A 22,500-nucleotide genomic window follows, 5' to 3' on the forward strand; every position below is an offset into this window, starting at 1 on the left:
GTGCGGGCTCACAACTCGGCTTTGAATGCTCCAAAAGGTTTGTATTTGTGACAAACAGCCGATAGTATACAGTATACAACATTTCAGAAGTGAGTTTCGAAGCCCCCGCTTAAGTTTTTCATAATTCTGTTTTTACAGTGAGAAATAGGGGAAAAGAGACAGAGTGAGAGAAAGGTTGTAGACACGTGGAGAAGGCCAGTGACAGATGGAGACGGTGAGACAGATGGAGACGATGACACAGGGCTGCAGGGAGTCAGAGAGACAGAATTCTGGTTCTCTCCGACAGCGGGAGGAGTCAAGAGGTCGAGCGCAGTGTTTTCCATTTATTTTCATGAGACAAAAAGCTCGTGAAAGGCCATTTTTCCCTCGATAAAAAAAAAGGAAAACAGACAAAGGGGCGGAACGGGACGGAAGGCCACAAATACTGAAAGAAGAGGGATGGACCGGAGAGGTCGTAAAATAAAAAAACTGAAACTTCTGGTTCACAGACAACCAACAACGGGAGGTATGAGGTATAAGAGCCTGGGAAGAACGGAGAGAGAGAGTTGAAGAGGTGGGGTAGAGGATAGGAGTGATATACAGTGACAGAGAGAGGAAAAGAAGGGCAGACATGAGGAGAGATACAGAAGGACAAATGGAAGAGAAAGAGAGAAAGGTATATGAAGGTGGACAGGGAAAGAGTGATGAACGGACACACAGAGATGAAGAGAAGGAGAAGAGATGGTGAGAGGGACAGACAGACAGAGATGAAGAGAAGGAGAAGAGATGGTGAGAGGGACAGACAGACAGAGATGAAGAGAAGGAGAAGAGATGGTGAGAGGGACAGACAGACAGAGATGAAGAGAAGGAGAAGAGATGGTGAGAGGGACAGACAGACAGAGATGAAGAGAAGGAGAAGAGATGGTGAGAGGGACAGACACACAGAGAGAGAGAAGGAGAAGAGATGGTGAGAGGGACAGACAGACAGAGATGAAGAGAAGGAGAAGAGATGGTGAGAGGGACAGACAGACAGAGAGAGAGAGAAGGAGAAGAGATGGTGAGAGGGACAGACAGACAGAGAGAGAGAGAGAGAGAGAGAGAGAAGGAGAAGAGATGGTGAGAGGGACAGACAGACAGAGAGAGAGAAGGAGAAGAGATGGTGAGAGGGACAGACAGACAGAGATGAAGAGAAGGAGAAGAGATGGTGAGAGGGACAGACAGACAGAGATGAAGAGAAGGAGAAGAGATGGTGAGAGGGACAGACAGACAGAGATGAAGAGAAGGAGAAGAGATGGTGAGAGGGACAGACAGACAGAGATGAAGAGAAGGAGAAGAGATGGTGAGAGGGACAGACACACAGAGAGAGAGAAGGAGAAGAGATGGTGAGAGGGACAGACACACAGAGATGAAGAGAAGGAGAAGAGATGGTGAGAGGGACAGACAGACAGAGAGAGAGAGAAAGATTTAGGGCTTTCCTGCTGAGACACATTAGGGTCAAAATGTGAGGTCAACTAAGTTCTCAGTGTGTGTGTGTGTGTGTGTGTGTGTGTGTGTGTGTGATAGAGATAATAGGCAGTTTAGGTGGTCGTCAGACCTTTGTTAAATGTATCAAAGTCATGCTAAAATATGTGTGTGTCCATCAAAATGTACTAATAGGCAAATAAGTAAAATAAAAAACAATACTTTAAATGACTGTGTTACGCTTTCTTGTCAGACAGAAACCTCGTATCAGACAGACAGACAGACAGACATAATTTATATATATTTTCATAACTTGCTCCACTTCATCATACAACAGTAGTGCATACTGTATGTAACACTCGAGATTCGAACTCGGGTCTCCTGCGTGAAAGTCTTAACCACATCTTAACCACTAGACCAAAGGGATATCCCTATATGGACCGGTGTGCTCCACTAGTTTAAAATGTTTTTAAAATAATAATATAAAACGGTTTTGGACATACACAGTTTCCGCCCGACAGCAATGATACTATACTGTTGTGAGGAAGTGGGCTGAACCTTGATGATTGTTCAAAATAGGCCTATGCTTGAGGTAAACACTACTTCAGAGATGTGTGTGTGGCGATCAATATATAAATATAGAGCAGGGGTTCTCAACGTTTTTGGCCGGGGACCCCCGGAAATGCTTTGGCAATGTCTCGGGACCCCCGCCCCGCCCCGCCCCCTCCCAACCCCCAATATAAATTGACTGCTACAATAACCTTATAAGACAATACACCATAAATAAATACTGAAACCAGATATAATCATTATGGAAAGTGTATGCATGACTATGTGTACTATATGTAAACTCTTCATTTACATTTTCCAGCCATTCAGTTGCAAAAAAAGAAAAAAAACGACGGGTTGAGAACCCCTGATATAGAGGAACACACAGGCGGTAACAGAACCCCACCTGGTAACAGAACCCCACCTGGTAACAGAACCCCACCTGGAGACAAGACCTCTCAACACAACATTGTACTTGTCGATTCCCGTAATGCTATTTTTATCGTCTCTCTTTCTCTTTCTCTTCCTCTGTTTATCTCTCTCTCTCTCTCTGGAGTAAGGTAATTTATTCTCTTCACCACTCCCCTCTCAACTGTCACTATAGCTACTTCTTTAAAACTGACACAAGACACAGTCTGTGACATAAGCCCACACAGAGAAACGTGTAAGCACACACGCGCGCACACACACACACACACACACACACACACACACACGCTACTGGTCAGGTGAAACTGGAGTCTATGTATGAATGGAGGCCGTTGTCTCTCTGTTACAGCTGTGTAATCACACTGATGAGGGGTTTGTTTTACACACACACACACACACACACACACACACACACACACACACACACACACACACACACACACACACACACACACACACACACACACACACACACACACACACACACACACACACACACACACACACACACACACACACTATGGAGGATTATGTGTAATATAGTCCTGGGTGGTCTATAGGCTCTAAGTTTGGGTCAGCCAAGGGCAGCCAAACCCTTACCTCCTGACCCGACCATCCTCCTCCATGCTTACATCACTCTTCATAATGACACAGGGTGGATACAGAGTGTTCATTTAAACACTCCCAGGGTCAATGTTACATGCTCCGTGTTACAGTCGAACTCTTTTTTTGAGCGGTGCTTCCACTCCATTACACAGCTATGCGTGTGTCCGTATGCGTGTCTGTGTACTTACGTACGTACGTGTCCGAGCACGGAACGCAGCAACGCGGTAACTCTGTCACTCTGAGAAAGGCCCCGCTTTCCTGGGGGGTCTGGATGTTGCAGGGACCCCCCCCCTCCCCCCCGGGACCCCCACACGGTACGGTACGCTACGCTACGCCACACCACACTACACACTCACTCCACTACTCACTCCATTACACTACACTACACTACACTACACTACACTACACTACACTACACTACACTACACACAGGTGTGATTTGAATCTTATATTCAGGTCCTAACTAATTTTCATTTAAGAGATCTTAATTGTTTTATCCTGCGACTTTGTAACGAAATAAATCATTGGTGGGGATTTGGTGGAATGTCAGTACTCTGTTCTTTCATCAACAAAACAATATATAAAAACAATAATCACAATTGTGGCGATGCTGTACAGTAGGCGAGACGCAGAAACTGGGCAAATCGTGGAACACGTTGTGCGATGTATCGACTACAGGATGTTATGTTGTTGTTATGGTATGTTGTGTTACGGAGCATATACAGTAGCATACTGTCAAAATCTGAGAGTGTACAAATGGAACCAAATCCCCTGGCAAGGGTTTGTACAAATAAAAGAACACTGTGGATTTGACTTTATATTACCTGTCTTTAACATTTGCTCACCGTGAATCTATAGTGGACTTTTCCACTATTCTATTTGAAGAGGCCATTATGTCAATGCAGTCACAAAGGAAGGGAGTGTTCTGACCACAGAACAGCTTTCAAAACAGAGCTGTCCTGTAGGTGTGTTACTTAACAGTATATTTATACTTTGTGTTCAGGACTTGTGAGCAGAAGTCCCATGATTAATGACTTGTAAAGTTGTATCGTGCTGTATTGAGTAGGAGTGGACAGTTGCAGTGCACTCACGTGCACACACGTGCACGCACACACACACACACACACACACACACACACACACACACACACACACACACACACACACACACACACACACACACACACACACACACACACACACACACACACACACACACACACACACACACACACACACACACACACACACACACACACACACACACACACACACACACGAAAGGCTTCTGTTTGTTCAACTGTGTGCAGATGTGATGTAAAATAAATGTCCCGTGATGGGAAGTGCATGACTGATGCTTAAAGGATGGATGCTTGAAGGATAGTATACACACAGTGTAGGAGTGTAGGAGTGTAGGAGAAGAGAAGAGAAGAGAAGAGAAGAGAAGAGAAGAGAAGAGAAGAGAAGAGAAGAGAAGAGAAGAGAAGAGAAGAGAAGAGAAGAGAAGAGAAGAGAAGAGAAGAGAAGAGAAGAGAAGAGAAGAGAAGAGAAGAGAAGAGAAGAGAAGAGAAGAGAAGAGAAGAGAAGAGAAGAGTCTACTTACATTGATGTCCTTGCCAGCCCAGTTGCATTCCTCCCTCCAGTCAACAGGGGCAGGCCAGTATATCTGGAATACAGAGGTCAAAGTTCAGATGGCATGCATGCTGACCACATGTATACAGTATCTGATAATAGCTTCATGCACCTTGTTCCACTTTCAGAAAGTTTTTGTTTGATCACGATAACCAAGTGTACGACATGACCTCAGCGCTTCTTTCAGCCAACAGTGGCTGTTCTCTACCTCTCTACAAACTCTACAAACTACTCTCTCTCTCCTCCAATTATTCTCTCCTGCGAGCCAACGAAGCTGCATCGTCACCATGCCCTGGCCTCCTCTCCTCCATTTCTCCTCCCCTCAGCCTTTAAATCGCTTCTACACTTGCACACCACACCGATCCACGTGTCCACACGCCATAGTTAAAAATCCACATAACCATGCTGTAAAAGACAACAGAAAGACCTAGTGCACACCCTGACCAAAAAATCAAGAGCTCCAAAATGTGAAAAAAAAACAACTGCTCTATCAAATCTCATCTGACGCACCACAGTCATAACTCAGTCTGTGCATGCAGACACTGTCAGATGCAGGTTTACGTGTTGCAGGGTGTGCTGTGTGTACTGTATGCAGTTATGGGTTGTGTGATACGCACAAGTCCATACTTCTGTACACATGTCGGTATACTTAAGGCGTTGAGCTTCATGTCTATTCAGTGTGTACTGTGTATCAGACAGCGCGTGCGGATTGAAGTGTGTGATCATATTTCTGCTAACAGGTTGAAGTCAGGCCAATATCAAATCCAGTGTAGGTGCCAGTGCGTCTCAGTCTTAATAGAGCCCACTTTGATAAGTGTATGTGTGTGTGTGTGTGTGTGTGTGTGTGTGTGTGTGTGTGTGTGTGTGTGTGTGTGTGTGTGTGTGTGTGTGTGTGTGCATGTGTGTGTGAGTGTGCGTGTGTGTGTGTGTGTGTGTGTGTCTGTGTGTGTGTGTCAGTGTGTGTGTGTGTGTGTGTGTGTGTGTGTGTGTGTGTGTGTGTGTGTGTGTGTGTGTGTGTGTGTGTGTCTGCGTGCGCAAAGCAAAGTTTTACATAAAACCTGACACTTTCACTTCTGATCTTGATGCTGATTGGATGGTAGAAATATCCATCAAGGTAGGTCAGCCAGATAGAAATCACCTCAACATTCTTTCCCAGATTCCTTTTCTTTTCTTGCGCTCCTTATCGCTACCTCTGTCTATATTAACCACATATTTCACATACTCAGTCACTCCTTTATTATCCCTCTCTCTCTCTCTCTCTCTCGTAAATGTCTGTACCTTCATGTAAGACCTCCCAACAATGGTATATACAGTACAGTAACATTCTCAGTGGCAATGTATTCAGGTCACAGGAGCCACTGGAGCGCTCAAAATAGTTGAGGCCCGCTCAACGTGTTGGTAGCTTTTGTAGCTTGTCACGCAGTAAAAATAAATAAATATATATATATATATATATTTTTTTTTTTATATAGCACACACTCAAACACTGATGGCACCTACTCATCGGGGGATAAGTTTTAACCCCTACTCAATTAGGGGTTCAGTGTCTTGCTCAATGCAAGGACACTTCGACACCAACTCTGGGGAGCCCACAGCGATCGAACTGGGCCACTGTCTACCTCCTGATCCACTGTCAACGTTTTTTTGGCTGGAAAACCCCGAAAATGCTTTGGCCATGTCTCGCATCCCCCGCCCCCCCCTCCACACCACACATACAAATTGACCGATAGCCTATACAATAACCTTAATAATAGAGAAAATAAATCATAAACTAGCTAGAGGCAAAAAGTGTGTGGTTGCCTAGAGACGAGGCAGCCAATGACAAATAGGTCAATGCGGCAGCCAATGAGAAGATAAGTCGCATATAGTAACCCGAGGGGTTACAGTATATGATCAGGTTCCATGAGGTCATCAAACGTCAAACTCTGCTAAGCTATTCGGCGAGCTCTTTTTTAGTGATTTGTGACCAACCTTCTGCTCCTGCTTTGCGATGTTGTCCAGCGAGAGCGACAGCAGGAAGTTCCTGGCCCCCACGAAGAGTCTGCCCCGCTCCTCGTCCAGCAGCAGGGCGCTGAAGCAGCACGAACGCTCCAGCTCAAACCTCCGCACCCCATGGAACTGCTGCAGCTCTGGAACACATCATGATGGACCCATTAGAACCATTACAACCATTAGAACCATTAGAACCTCAGAACCCCATGGAACTGCTGCAGCTCTGGAACACATCATGATGGACCCATTAGAACCATTACAACCATTAGAACCATTAGAACCTCAGAACCCCATGGAATTGCTGCAGCTCTGGAACACATCATGATGGACCCATTAGAACCATTACAACCATTAGAACCATTAGAACCTCAGAACCCCATGGAACTGCTGCAGCTCTGGAACACATCATGATGGACCCATTAGAACCATTACAACCATTAGAACCATTAGAACCTCCGCACCCCATGGAACTGCTGCAGCTCTGGAACACATCAGATGGACCCCCCCATTAGAACCCACTACTAAGGACAGGAGGGAGAACCCCCTTTTGGTATTTTAAGCATGTTATACTTTATAGCTATTGAAAAATACTAAAATAGAGCTTGTAGATCTGCTATTCTTTAAAAATAAAAAAGTGGCACAAATCTTTGAATATATGTCTTTCACAGTGGACGTTTTTAAATCAAATCTTTGCTTCTTGGGGGGGGGGGGGGGGGGGGGGATGCCTGGAACAACATATTTTCAGATGGGGGTCAGCGGCCAATTACAAAGCCTATAGTTTCCTTGACATGAAATTGTTTGAGAACCACCGATATAGAAACATAGGTTTTTCAAGAAAACTCTTAGGATTTAGAAGCCTTTAAAAAAGAATCGGCCTCAGGTCTAAATGGGTTAGACATCACACACACCTGGTGTGTCTCCAAACATCGATCACATCGATCACAGCATGCTCACATTCACACACAACCACTCAACAATATCACTATGGATGTGATGGTGCTTATTCAGCATGCTCACATTCACACACAACCACTCAACAATATCACTATGGATGTGATGGTGCTTATTCAGCATGCTCACATTCACACACAACCACTCAACAATATCACTATGGATGTGATGTTGCTTATTCAGCATGCTCACATTCACACACAACCACTCAACAATATCACTATGGATGTGATGGTGCTTATTCAGCATGCTCACATTCACAAACAACCACTCAACAATATCACTATGGATGTGATGGTGCTTATTCAGCATGCTCACATTCAAACAACCACTCAAAAATATCACTATGGATGTGATGGTGCTTATTCAGCATGCTCACATTCAAACAACCACTCAAAAATATCACTATGGATGTGATGGTGCTTATTCAGCATGCTCACATTCACACACAACCACTCAACAATATCACTATGGATGTGATGGTGCTTATTCAGCATGCTCACATTCACACACAACCACTCAAAAATATCACTATGGATGTGATGGTGCTTATTCAGCATGCTCACATTCACAAACAACCACTCAACAATATCACTATGGATGTGATGGTGCTTATTCAGCATGCTCACATTCAAACAACCACTCAAAAATATCACTATGGATGTGATGGTGCTTATTCAGCATGCTCACATTCAAACAACCACTCAAACATATCACTATGGATGTGATGGTGCTTATTCAGCATGCTCACATTCACACACAACCACTCAAAAATATCACTATGGATGTGATGGTGCTTATTCAGCATGCTCACATTCACAAACAACCACTCAACAATATCACTATGGATGTGATGGTGCTTATTCAGCATGCTCACATTCAAACAACCACTCAAAAATATCACTATGGATGTGATGGTGCTTATTCAGCATGCTCACATTCAAACAACCACTCAAAAATATCACTATGGATGTGATGGTGCTTATTCAGCATGCTCACATTCACACACAACCACTCAACAATATCACTATGGATGTGATGGTGCTTATTCAGCATGCTCACATTCAAACAACCACTCAAAAATATCACTATGGATGTGATGGTGCTTATTCAGCATGCTCACATTCAAACAACCACTCAAAAATATCACTATGGATGTGATGGTGCTTATTCAGCATGCTCACATTCAAACAACCACTCAAAAATATCACTATGGATGTGATGGTGCTTATTCAGCATGCTCACATTCACAAACAACCACTCAAAAATATCACTATGGATGTGATGGTGCTTATTCAGCATGCTCACATTCACAAACAACCACTCAAAAATATCACTATGGATGTGATGGTGCTTATTCAGCATGCTCACATTCACACACAACCACTCAACAATATCACTATGGATGTGATGGTGCTTATTCAGCATGCTCACATTCAAACAACCACTCAAAAATATCACTATGGATGTGATGGTGCTTATTCAGCATGCTCACATTCAAACAACCACTCAAAAATATCACTATGGATGTGATGGTGCTTATTCAGCATGCTCACATTCACACACAACCACTCAACAATATCACTATGGATGTGATGGTGCTTATTCAGCATGCTCACATTCACACACAACCACTCAAAAATATCACTATGGATGTGATGGTGCTTATTCAGCATGCTCACATTCACAAACAACCACTCAACAATATCACTATGGATGTGATGGTGCTTATTCAGCATGCTCACATTCAAACAACCACTCAAAAATATCACTATGGATGTGATGGTGCTTATTCAGCATGCTCACATTCAAACAACCACTCAAAAATATCACTATGGATGTGATGGTGCTTATTCAGCATGCTCACATTCAAACAACCACTCAAAAATATCACTATGGATGTGATGGTGCTTATTCAGCATGCTCACATTCACAAACAACCACTCAAAAATATCACTATGGATGTGATGGTGCTTATTCAGCATGCTCACATTCACAAACAACCACTCAAAAATATCACTATGGATGTGATGGTGCTTATTCAGCATGCTCACATTCACAAACAACCACTCAAAAATATCACTATGGATGTGATGGTGCTTATTCAGCATGCTCACATTCACACACAACCACTCAACAATATCACTATGGATGTGATGGTGCTTATTCAGCATGCTCACATTCACACACAACCACTCAACAATATCACCATATCATCATCATATATATGGATGTGATGGCGCCGACATCCCAAAATAATAATACTAAACCCTGCCAGTTGACTGACTGACTGTGGCCTCTGGTACCTCTCACAGTCACTGGATTTTTAGCTCTCCCGATTCAGTGGACGCCTGGCCAAAAAGCTTGTCTTGAAGGTCTGGGAGTATATGTACAACGTTATTTTTAGCTTCTTGTATAGTTAACTGAAGGCAGTTTGAGCACTATAGTTATCTGTGTAGCAGATCCAAGATGGCCGCATAGGTGTGAGGCAGGTGCACAGGGCTCACCACTTTTATTTTAAAAAACTAAATTATAAGCGCTATACCAACCGAAATGATTACTTCATTTTAAACTAAACGACACTACTCTTTTGTAAACTTTGGAACCGGCAAACAAGAAGCAAGGAACCTTCTGAGAAGCAGCAGACCCAGCCAACAAACGGAGCTACAAACACTGGTCTTCTACAGCCTACAGCACAACATGGCCGCAATGGCTACAGGTGAAATCACCTTACAAACATTGTGGAACGCCATCCAGCAAAGCAGAACTGAACTGCTCCAACAGTTTGATAAAAAGACAACTGATATTCAAACCAGTTTGGAAACAATTAGAGGCTCGATGACGACGCTTGCCGAACAAGTGGAAGAAGTGCAGCAACGAGTCAGCAGCAACGAGGACAACATCCAGACGGCTCACGAAACAATCACTAAACTAGAAAAAGAGATGACTGCTGTAAAACGAAAAGTCCAACAGTATGAAGACAACTCATTGCGCACAGTCGTTCGTTTGGAGGGGCTACCAGAGACAGTAGAGAAACAGGACCTCGTCGGCTTCTTAGCCGCTTTTCTACTTTGGCTGTTTGGTGAAGAAAAGCTCGGCGGCCCCGTGCTGATTGACAGCGCGTATCGCTTGAAATTAAAACAACCAAACCCCAGCAAGCCTAGACCAATACTACTGAAACTACTACGAGCTCAACAAAAAGACACCATCATGCGCCTGGCGAGGGAGAAGGGAGAACTGTACTATGGCGGGACCGAGGAAACCACCAGAAGCAGGATAAACTTTTACAGTCACTTCAGCCAGGAGGTGATGAAGAAACGCAAGCTGTTTGACGACGTGAAACGCATACTCAGATCTAAAAACCTGTCTTACTCAATGAGACACCCAGCAATACTAAGAGTCGAACACGGCGGGACCCCCCGTGATTTTCATTCCCCAGAAGCCGCACAAGATTTCATCCGTGGACTTGAATGAGGCTGAAAGCGGGCAGATCAGGCCCGGCGCCAGGATGAAATGACTGGGGGGGCAAGGGCAACTGAAGTTCCCCCTACTACCAAGACAAACACCGTGAGATGATGAGATAAGTAGCCAAAACTAAGACACACACATTACTAAATGAGCTATTAGAAAATTCAGAAACAACCTTGAACGTGGATAATTAAAGGACAAGTATCTAAACTGATAAAAACAAACGTAATGGTTAATTTCTAGTTGTTTTGCTCTTGACTGCTTGTGGTGTTTATATATTTTTCTTTTTCCCTTGTTTTATCACATTCAATCATATATATATATTTTTTTTTTTCTTTCTTTGGGGTGGATATTTTACTTTTTAGGGTGTTGGTGGGCAACTATAGTTGTAGAACTTTGCATTTTTGTTTCTTCTCGTAGCCTTTGCAATGGGAAAGGATAGTTAGATCATGTAGGCTCATAAATCATTAAAAAAAAAATACAAAACAAAAAAAAAAAAAAAAAAAAAAAAAAAAAAACACCTGACCTGAAGTAAAATTGGTAGCCTTTTTATTTATAATTATTTATTTAATTATTTATTTTTCCGCCTTATTACTGAACCGTTTGCTTGCTTGTATTGTTGGTTTCTTAGTTTTATTTTATTTTATTTTTATTTATTTTTTTTGTTGTTTATTTAGCGCCCCACAGCCTGGTTCAAATAGTGGTGTGCCACCTGGCAATTTAAAGGGGAAGTTAACAGGGAGCCAAGTAGGGAAATATAGGACTAGTGAGCCTATGTTGTGGTTTACTTTCTGTTTGGGGAGGGTATGGGGGGATGTGAAGGGTGGGGGGGGAACTAGTACAAATACACATTATCTTCATGAACTCAATGCATGTGACCTCGTGAATTATGACAGACTGTATGGCACAACTGGAATGACTAATTGTAGACATATGCACTGTAAACGTGTGTGTGTGTGTGTGTGCGCAAAAACACACACGCGCACTCACGTACAAATGGAATGCTGCAATCTCTATAACAAAACCACAATTAAACCCCTATTAAAGCAGATATTGAAAATGATTTTAGATGACTAGCACTCTGACATTTATGTCCTTCAATGTTAAGGGCATCAATAATCCCATTAAAAGGAAAAAGATACTCAACTATTTAAAGAATCAAGATTGCAGCATTGCATTTATTCAGGAAAGCCACTTGACTGATGCAGAGCATGTGAAGTTGCAAAGAGATTGGGTTGGGTCAGTATTTTATTCCTCATTTAATTCCAGATCAAGAGGGGTGGCCATACTATGTCACAAACAGTTGAATCTAAAAATACGTTCTCAAGAAAAAGATACTGCTGGTAGATGGATAATCCTCAAATGTGACATAAATCACGAACCATTTACACTTATTAATCTATATGGCCCCAACAAAGACGATGCACCCTTTTTTAGGAACATTTTATTATCCTCTGCACAAAACTATGGCACATGTATCCTTGGAGGTGACTATAATTTAACACTGAGCACATCAGATAGATCTAATAGGAACCCCCAGCCATTAAGTACTGCAGCTAAAGTAGTAAGGGATGGTATGTCTGAAATGGGTTTAGTCGATGTTTGGAGAGTACTTAACCCACTGGAAAGGGAATACTCATTTCATTCTGTGGTCCATGACACTTATTCCAGATTAGACTTGTTTTTAACAACTAAATCACTACTACACAATGTAATTGAATGTAAATATTTAGCCTCTACAATATCGGATCACTGTCCATTGAAATTGAAGGTGAAACAACATTTGGACAAACCTAAAACTAAGCGTTGGAGATTCAAGCCATATCTCCTTAACGACCCAGATTTTGTTAACTTCCTAGAAAAGCAAATCGACGACTTTTTAACAATTAATGAAAACTCCGCCTCCCCAAGCATAATCTGGGAGACACTGAAAGCTTTCCTAAGAGGTCAGATAACGTCTTTTGGAGCTTCTAAACAAAAAAAAAGTAGACAGTATCTAAATACACTAGACAAAGAAATCCACGAACTAGAGAAAAAACATGCTGAAACCAATAGAGCAGAAATTCTTCACATACTAGTAAAAAAGCGGCTTGAATATAGCAATTTAACCACTAGCCAAGTAGAAGCAGACATGGCTAGAACTAAATACCACTACTATGAAAAGGGGGACAAAACCGGCAAACTTCTCAGCTGGCAAATAAGAAAAGAAGAGATGGCAAAAACAATAGACTCAATCAAATCTAAGGATGGTGATGTATTACATAAACCTGAAGAGATAAACCAGCGTTTTGAAAGTTTCTACCACAATCTATATAAGTCTGAAAACCAAGAATCAACTGCTACAAAATGTGAGGATTTCCTGGGAACCTTACCAATTACTAAGCTTCCTGTAGAAGTCAGAACTTCCCTTGAAACAGCAATATCAAGGGAAGAAATCAACAAGGCTATTAACTCATTGCAAACGGGCAAAGCTCCCGGTCCCGACGGCCTACCTGCCGAATTTTATAAACTGTTCATAAATAAATTAATCCGCCCTTATATGGACATGCTCAAAGACAGTCTCAATAACGGCAAATTGCCACCAAGTCTAGAATTAGCAACAATCAATGTACTTCCTAAACCCTCTAAGGATAAACAACTTTGTGACTCCTATAGGCCCCTGTCAATGCTAAATGTGGATTATAAAATATTTTCTAAAGCACTCGCACTAAGAATGGACCCTGTGATGTCTCACTTAATCCACGAGGATCAGACAGGTTTTATTCAGCAGCGACAGGGTTCTGACAATATCAGAAAACTTTTTCATATCATTGAACTCTCTAAACAAACGAATGACTCAAGATTTGTAATCTCGATGGATGCTCGAAAAGCCTTTGATACAATAGAATTTGAATATCTTTTTTATACTCTGAAGCAGATGAATTTTGGTGATGTCTTTATTAATTATATTAAGATGCTCTATTGCTCTCCGAAGGCACAAGTATTGACAAATGGTATACTTTCCAAACCCTTCCAATTGGGACGTGGAGTACGACAGGGGTGCCCACTCTCCGTATATCTGTTCGCCGTGGCCATTGAACCGCTGGCGGTGGCAATACGGAACAACAGCAATGTAAGTGGCATAAAGACTGGAACAAACGAATCCAAACTCTCACTATATTGTGATGATTTACTAATTTATATTACCCAACCAGATAAATCCTTGCCGCAATTACTCAGCATATTAGAGGCATACAGTGCCATATCTGGTTACACGATAAATTATGACAAGAGTGAAATAATGCCACTCAATAGTGTTACCACTCACAATACCCACCCATTGGTTACCCATTTTAAATGGGCACCAAAAAGCTTCAAATACCTGGGAATCCAAATATCTAACGATCTGACCCAAATATACCAAAATAACTATTTACCTATTATGGAAAAAATCAAAACCGACCTATACAAATGGAAAGACCTACCAATTTCCTTGATAGGACGTGTTAATGTGGTTAAGATGAATGTTCTGCCCAAACTAATTTATTTGTTCCAGTCAATCCCACTTAGCTGCCCACCAAGCTTGTTTACATCACTGAACAAAATCATCTCAATGTTTTTGTGGTCCCAGAAACGGGCTAGGATCAGACTAAAAGCACTACAGGCTCCCCTGAATAAAGGGGGTTTAAACCTCCCCAACTTCAGACTGTATTACCTAGCCTGTCAATCACGTGTTATTTGGTGTTGGCTCAACAGTGAGAGCCTGCCCACACCAGCATGGGTTAAACTGGAAGAAAACATAATCCATCCTATTCCACCACAGGTAATCCCCTTTATAGACACGCAAAAAACCCTTAACTCTATCACTAAAAACCAGATTATACATCACACCTTTGCATGTTGGAAAGAAACTATTAAACTAATGGGAAAACAAAACAACTTGTTAATGAGCATGCCTCTGTGGAACAATCCTTGTGTCCCCAAAATTATTAGTGATGGAATATCTGAAAACTGGAGAACCAAGGGAATCAGTGAAATAAGAGACTTGTATAACCAAAGCATCTTTTCTGATTTTAATTCCCTGAGAACGAAATATAATTTACCTTCATCCAACTTTTTTAAATACCTACAGATACGGAATTGGATAAAAAATAACAGTTATAGCTATCCCCATATGTCTGAAACACCAATTGAGAAACTGTTTAACACTACAAAATCATCAAAGGGCCTCATATCTAAAATTTACACACTGATGAACACTGAGCAGAAAGATGATAAAATGCTACAACAAAAAAATAAATGGGAAAAAGACATTAAACACAAATATACCATGAAAGAATGGCAGTCATTGCTCCAGAACTCCCAAACAACTTTAACAAACTCCAACCATAGGTTAATTCAATTTAACATAATACACAGAATTTATTATACACCTCACAGATTATATCAATTTAGCCACGAGACATCACCCAATTGTCTTCGATGTCAACATGTTAAAGGAGACCTAATCCACACGTTCTGGAATTGCCGGAAGCTAAATTATTATTGGAAATTCATATTTGAACAACTTTCAAAAATTATTGGAAAAACTGTGACTCCTGACGCACGAATAGCTATGCTGGGTGATGTCTCTATGCTGAGTAACCTTGACACCTTTGAGAAGAAATTTACTCTGTTAGCAATGTCTGCTGCAAAAAAATGTATTCTTTGTCATTGGAAATCTGAACCCCCTCCCCCGACTAAACAATGGTGGGCAGAACTACTATCCTATTGCACACCAGAAAAAATCATGTATAACGTGAAAGGAAAATTATTACACTTTCAGAAGATCTGGGGTCGGGCAATGGATTACATACCAAATATGGGACATGAACTGGAGAGAAATATTTGAAGCATAACAGAGATTGTTGTTGTTTATTTATTTATTTATTTTTATTTTTATTTTTTGTCTGCTTGTCCTTCCTTTTTGTTGTCATGTTTATTTTATTCATGTGGTAGCACAGATAACCATGGTCATAAAGTAAAACATGCATTTGATAGTTTTCTTGTACTAGGAAGGGTCGGGGAAGGGTTTGAAATTGTTCAGTTAGGGAATGTATTTAACTTGCATTTTACAACTGTATGTAAATGAAATGTTAAAAGCAAATAAAAGATAATAATATATAGTTATCTGTGTGAGGATGCAATGTGTTTGACGGAGAGAAAGTGTCAGTGTGTGTATGTGTATTGAGTGCGTGTGCGTGTGTGCGTGTGTATGAACGCACCCATGTCTGTATCTGGCATGCATGCATGCACGTATCTAGTGTCAAAACTTTATATGAATGTTCTGTCAAACGAAGCCAAGGCCAGTTGGTTTCTAAAGCAGGATTTATATGAGAACATAAAACTGCTAACTACTAAGTCCACTGACCCACATTTGATCTTTTCATTACATTCTAAACCCCAAGTCACATGAAGTTAAAGGAGTCAAAAGTTAAAGCTTTGCTGTTCAAATGTACAAACTAACACTCAGGAATGGCACCAATGACTTGAACTGAGATTCCCTTTGTAGGGGGAGCGAACCTTTGTACGATACAGAACAAACCCGGTCGACTATTAGTTCACTATGTATAGACTAGGCCGCAGGGGTGTCAAACTGGTGATCCGCGGGCCGCATGCGGCATTAATTAAGTCCTTGGCAGACATTGAGTTAAGCAACTAGTCACTAGTAAATCCACTAGTCAACCTTGTTGTTACTAGTTGACTAGTTGATAAGAAGAAGGTTTCTTCCCGATTTTGTAGGCCTTAAGATCAGGTAGATTATAGTTATGGTCACCAATGTACACAGTTTTTAAATGTACAAATATGTATTCCCAAAAAAATATGTATATATTTTTTTACATAATAGGTAGTTAAACAACTAGTCAACTAGTAAAAATGACTAGAAGTGAATGCCATTTTAGTTCTTCTAACTGTGCCCTCCAGCTGTTCTCCTGCCAGGCGGTGGAGCCGTAGAGTCCTGTGTTTCATAAGGACCTGTAACTCATCGAGAGCAGCAATGAAACCGTATTGGTCTCAATGGAAAGTTTTAGTGTCACAAGGCCCTGAAGTGCCGCTTCACAGCCACGGCTATTCCTGCCAAGAGCTCATTCTGGAGGAAAACACTACCTAAGACAGTTCGGTTTGAATTAGTAGACATAAGCTATAATAGTTGAGCTCCAGCCAGTGGAAAAAAAAACCCTAGAGTTGCCTTCAGAAGTATGTAATAGTTACAGGATTTGGAATGACATGGGTCCCTGCCTGGTCCCTGCCTGGTCCCTGCCTGGTGGAATGACATGGGTCCCTGCCTGGTCCCTGCCTGGTCCCTGCCTGGTGGAATGACATGGGTCCCTGCCTGGTCCCTGCCTGGTGGAATGGCATGGGTCCCTGCCTGGTCCCTGCCTGGTGGAATGGCATGGGTCCCTGCCTGGTCCCTGCCTGGTGGAATGGCATGGGTCCCTGCCTGGTCCCTGCCTGGTGGAATGACATGGGTCCCTGCCTGGTCCCTGCCTGGTGGAATGACATGGGTCCCTGCCTGGTCCCTGCCTGATGGAATGACATGGGTCCCTGCCTGGTGGAATGACATGGGTCCCTGCCTGGTCCCTGCCTGGTCTCTGCCTGGTGGAATGGCATGGGTCCCTGCCTGGTGGAATGACATGGGTCCCTGCCTGGTCCCTGCCTGGTCCCTGCCTGGTGGAATGGCATGGGTCCCTGCCTGGTCCCTGCCTGGTCCCTGCCTGGTGGAATGGCATGGGTCCCTGCCTGGTCCCTGCCTGATGGAATGACATGGGTCCCTGCCTGACATGGGTCCCTGCCTGACATGGAGGGATGGGTCCCTGCCTGACATGGGTCCCTGCCTGACATGGGTCCCTGCCTGACATGGGTCCCTGCCTGACATGGGTCCCTGCCTGACATGGGTCCCTGCCTGTGGGTCTTTCATTGTTCACTTGTTTTCTTGATCTACTGTAGCTCCTTTCCTATGATGCTCAAATCGATGTGTCGTATTCATTACGTCGGTCTGTTTAATAGTGACAGCATGCATAGCATACATACCCTATATTAGCTTAGGCTGAAGAAGATTGATCCAAACGAGATACATAAATGGTACTGTAAATGGTGCATTTATATATAGCGCTTTTATCCAAGGCGCTTTACATAAGATTGTGCATTACATTCCCCCATTCACACACACATTCACACACCTTTACATAGACTGTGCATTACATTCCCCCATTCACACACACACCTTTACATAGACTGTGCATTACATTCCCCCATTCACACACACATTCACACACCTTTACATAGACTGTGCATTACATTCCCCCATTCACACACACATTCACACACCTTTACATAGACTGTGCATTACATTCCCCCATTCACACACACATTCACACACCTTTACATAGACTGTGCATTACATTCCCCCATTCACACACACATTCACACACCTTTACATAGACTGTGCATTACATTCCCCCATTCACACACACACCTTTACATAGACTGTGCATTACATTCCCCCATTCACACACACACACCTTTACATAGACTGTGCATTACATTCCCCCATTCACACACACATTCACACACCTTTACATAGACTGTGCATTACATTCACCCATCCACACGCACATTCACACACCGATGGCGGAGGAAACCATGCAAGGCACCAACCTGCATATCGGGAGCAATTAGGGGTTCAGTGTCTTGCTCAAGGACACTTCAACACTAACTCTGGGGGAGCCCGGGTTTGAACTGGCAACCTTGCGGTTTCCATCCGGTCACTCTACCCCTGAGCCACTGCTCAGTCACTGTGTGTGTTGGAAGAAGATATTGTTAAAAGTGTAAAGAACGGGCTATAGACATTCCAGTACAGCACTTGTACTAAGTGTAAAAGATGTGTGAATATTAGTTGCACACACGCACGCAGGCAAGCTCACACACAAGCACACACTCTAGCCTGTGTGAACATTTAGTGATTCCCTCCACTGTTTTTTTTCATTTATGAAAAGAGTTGTGATCTACAAACGTGACGTCACATCAATGTGTTGGGCACTTCTAGATTGGCCATTTTCTCTTTTCTTTTTTTGTTGCCATTTTTTCTATATCCAGAGGCTAAAGGCTATGGCTATTTGGGGGCCCTTGGCATGGAAACATTTGCAAAGCAACGATATAGGCCTACTCTGTTACAGCTTGTGCTTAAATAAAAAGGAAAATAAAGGAGTCGGCCTTGATTTTAAATTAGGCTACCTTGAAAGTTAATGCGACCGAAATTGTGCATTTCCCGTCAGTCAGTCAGTCAGTCAGTACATCACTCAAAATCCCCATACATGGGGAAAGCCTCCATATATGGTGCCCAGGTCTTGTGACATCACGTGACATCATCAGGGATGATAGTAAATAGTAAATCAATATTAGTATATGGATGTATGTCAGAACCTGTTCTGACATTCAATATGTTGATCCTTCCCCATCCATCCTTCCACTTCAATGTCTCCCTTTTGACTGATACCTGTCCATTTAAACTCTAGTCGGGCCTGCCCCAAAGTTATTTGTGCAGCTGCGCCCGGCAGCCGGCGAAAACTAGAGTTTTCAAAGGCCCGAAAATGGCCCTACCTGGCCCTCATCAAACCCTGTACACTCAAGACACTGCCCCGGTTGCCACCCTTAGATCTCCATATATGGAGCTGACCTGTTCTGACATTCCATATTCCATACGTGTGAAGTGAGGGGCGCTCTTATCATTATACATCATCTCATGAACAACTGAATTTATGTGATTGGTTAGCCAATTTGTCTACATATGACATACATTTCCCCTTCATTGTCAATGGCATTTAATGTTTGTGTTGCCACAAATTTACATCATATTTGGCAGACATTTGACCGTAATTTCTGTCAATGGCAAATATCGAGACGTGTGGGGACTAAATTTACATCATATTTGAGGCACATGACTAATTTATCCTCTCATTGAACTGAATTGAACTGAATTATGGTTAGAGAAATGGTTAGCCGATTTGTTGGTCTACATATGATATAAAATAAATAGATGCCATTGTCATCAATGGCATCTGATGTTTGTGTTGCCACAAATGTATGTCATATTTGGCGGAATTTCTCCTTTCATCGTCAAATGGCAAATATCGAGACGTGTCGAGACAAAAGCTGCCCCTCAAAAAGGAAAACTTCTACAAAGTGACCACTTTGAAAGTGTCTCAACACGTTGACGTGCTAACCGAAATGAAAACATTTGACTCCTAATGATGATGTGCATGCAGTCTAGATAGAAGCGGAAGTGTGCTTCAGTGAAGCACTGACCTTGATCTGCTCTCTGCAACAAGCATAGCCTGTTCCTGTCTCCTACATGTATACTGTCTACCTCTGTCTAAATACAAGGCTCAGTGTAATTGATTGGTTGCGTCGGGGCCTTCACAGAGACGTAAGTCCTTGGTGTGTTTAGTAAAGGCTGTAATTGCTGGCTCTTGCAAATGGAACAGATCGCTGGTTTATGTGGTTGTGTCGGGCGCTGAGCCGGCATCTTATATCTCACAATACTCCAGAGATGAAACACAACGCTGCCGCCACGCGCGTGTGTGTGTGTGTGTGTGTGTGTGTGTGTGTGTGTGTGTGTGTGTGTGTGTGTGTGTGTGTGATGTCTGTGTGGCTCAAAGCCCAGCCAAGAATAACAGCAACCACAAATTACGGTTGGCTACTGTTCAGGGGTGTTTATTGTAAAAAGGATATGGCTGACTATCACATGAACCAGAGCGAGGCTGCATGTGTGACGTGTGTGTGTGTGTGTGTGTGTGTGTGTGTGTGTGTGTGTGTCCGACTGTGTGCATGTGCTGTATCTGTGTATATCAGCAAAGTTTCTCCAATTTCTTTGAGTATGTCTTGGTGCATGCGTGCATGCGTGCATGTGTGCGTGCGTGCAATTTGTGTGTCTGTGTGTGCAAATATTTCCATGATAGATTGTATATTTTGTTATGTTTGTGCTTGTATAGTATCTGTTTGGGTGCGTATAGGTGTGTATGTGCATGTGTGAAACGAGTACAACTTAACGGCTATTGTGGAGCAAGGTCGGAGAGACAGTGACAGACAGAGGAGGGAGAGAGAGAGGAGGGGGAGAGAGTATAATCTTTTCCCCCCTTTAACTCTGTTATTGCCACTAGGTGTTAGCATAAGCACACCTAACCTGTGCCACCTGTCCGCTCTCACTCTACGATCCTCGTTTCATTTCCGGGTTATTCAGTGAGGTGGGGGCTGTTGTTGTGAGGACATTGATCGTTACCCGTAAGCTCATACGCCTTAGCTCTCGTTACAAACAGTTGAACATGTCCGCAGCGACACGAGACAAAGTCACAAATGGATTTACGATCGTTGGGATGTGCGACAGCTCACCACGGACAGCGCTCGAAGCTTTAGAGATACAAGATACAAAATCCTGTTATAATGGAGGCTCAATGGAGCTGGATTTCAAAATCCCATAGCTGGTGAGGACGGAGGCTCTCCATAGCAACGGGAGCAAATACTAAAAGGTAAATTGACGGTCGCCGCTTTCATATACTGTATGGATTGGGGGGGGGGGGGGGGGGGGGGGTACGAACATGTACGTAACGTACAGTAAGTGGCACATGCCATACACTAGCCTAGGGGTTACGATTATAATTGTAGATAGCAGATAGTGTTTGCTGAGAGGATCTGCTATACTGTCAAACACACATATCCCTTTACAACACCTCAATCTGAGCGAATACACAACTACAAGGACGCACGTCGCACACACTCACACACACTCACTCACTCACACACACACTCAGACGTACCAGTTCAAATACCGCACAGGTATCAAATGCACCCAACTCTGGCCGTTCCAACACTCATTTTCACCAATGAACAATAAGTGGATTGTGTACTTAAAGGACAACTTTAGTTTTTTTCAACCAAGGTTCATGTTTTAGTTTGTTATTAGATAAAGTAAAAGATGAGTGTTAATCTTTTTTCATTTGCTGCTTTCTTTAGTTTTTGGGGATTTTAGCTGTTTTTGACAGGGGGCGGGGGCATTCGAGCATGGGTCTAAATATGTATTTTTTAACACAATTTTATGATGATTTCTTTTTTTATGGTTTACTATAGTCCTAATAAACGTCAGGAAATTACATCTGGCCACAGAAGATCACAGGATCTATTGAATGTGAAGGTAGCCTACTGGGGGAAGGCTTATACTGTATGTATACAGTAGGCTCAATATGTTTGTCACATTCAATAGATCCCGTGATCTTTTGTGGCCAGATGTAATTTCCTGGCGTTTATTAGGACTATAGTAAACCATAAAAAAATAAATCACAGTAAAATTGTGTTAAAAAATACATATTTAGCCCCATGCTCGAATGCCCCCGCCCCCTTGTCAAAAACTGCTAAAATCCC

General features: G+C 42.6%; 1 protein-coding gene across 1 annotated transcript in view; it reads right to left on the bottom strand.

The window, feature by feature from the left end:
- sema3b (sema domain, immunoglobulin domain (Ig), short basic domain, secreted, (semaphorin) 3B) overlaps positions 1-22,500 on the bottom strand; it is a 140,946-nt gene that overhangs the window by 31,610 nt on the left and 86,836 nt on the right. Inside the window, exons 3-4 of the mRNA XM_083770170.1 lie at positions 6,628-6,785; positions 4,628-4,690 (exon numbers count right to left, since the gene is read on the bottom strand). Of these exons, the coding sequence (XP_083626296.1) occupies positions 4,628-4,690; positions 6,628-6,785 (221 nt within the window). The remainder of the gene's footprint in view (positions 1-4,627; positions 4,691-6,627; positions 6,786-22,500) is intronic.

The sequence above is a fragment of the Protomyctophum parallelum genome, assembly GCF_964188405.1.
Source record: "Protomyctophum parallelum genome assembly, chromosome: 7".
NCBI classification, from domain to species: Eukaryota; Metazoa; Chordata; class Actinopteri; order Myctophiformes; family Myctophidae; genus Protomyctophum; species Protomyctophum parallelum.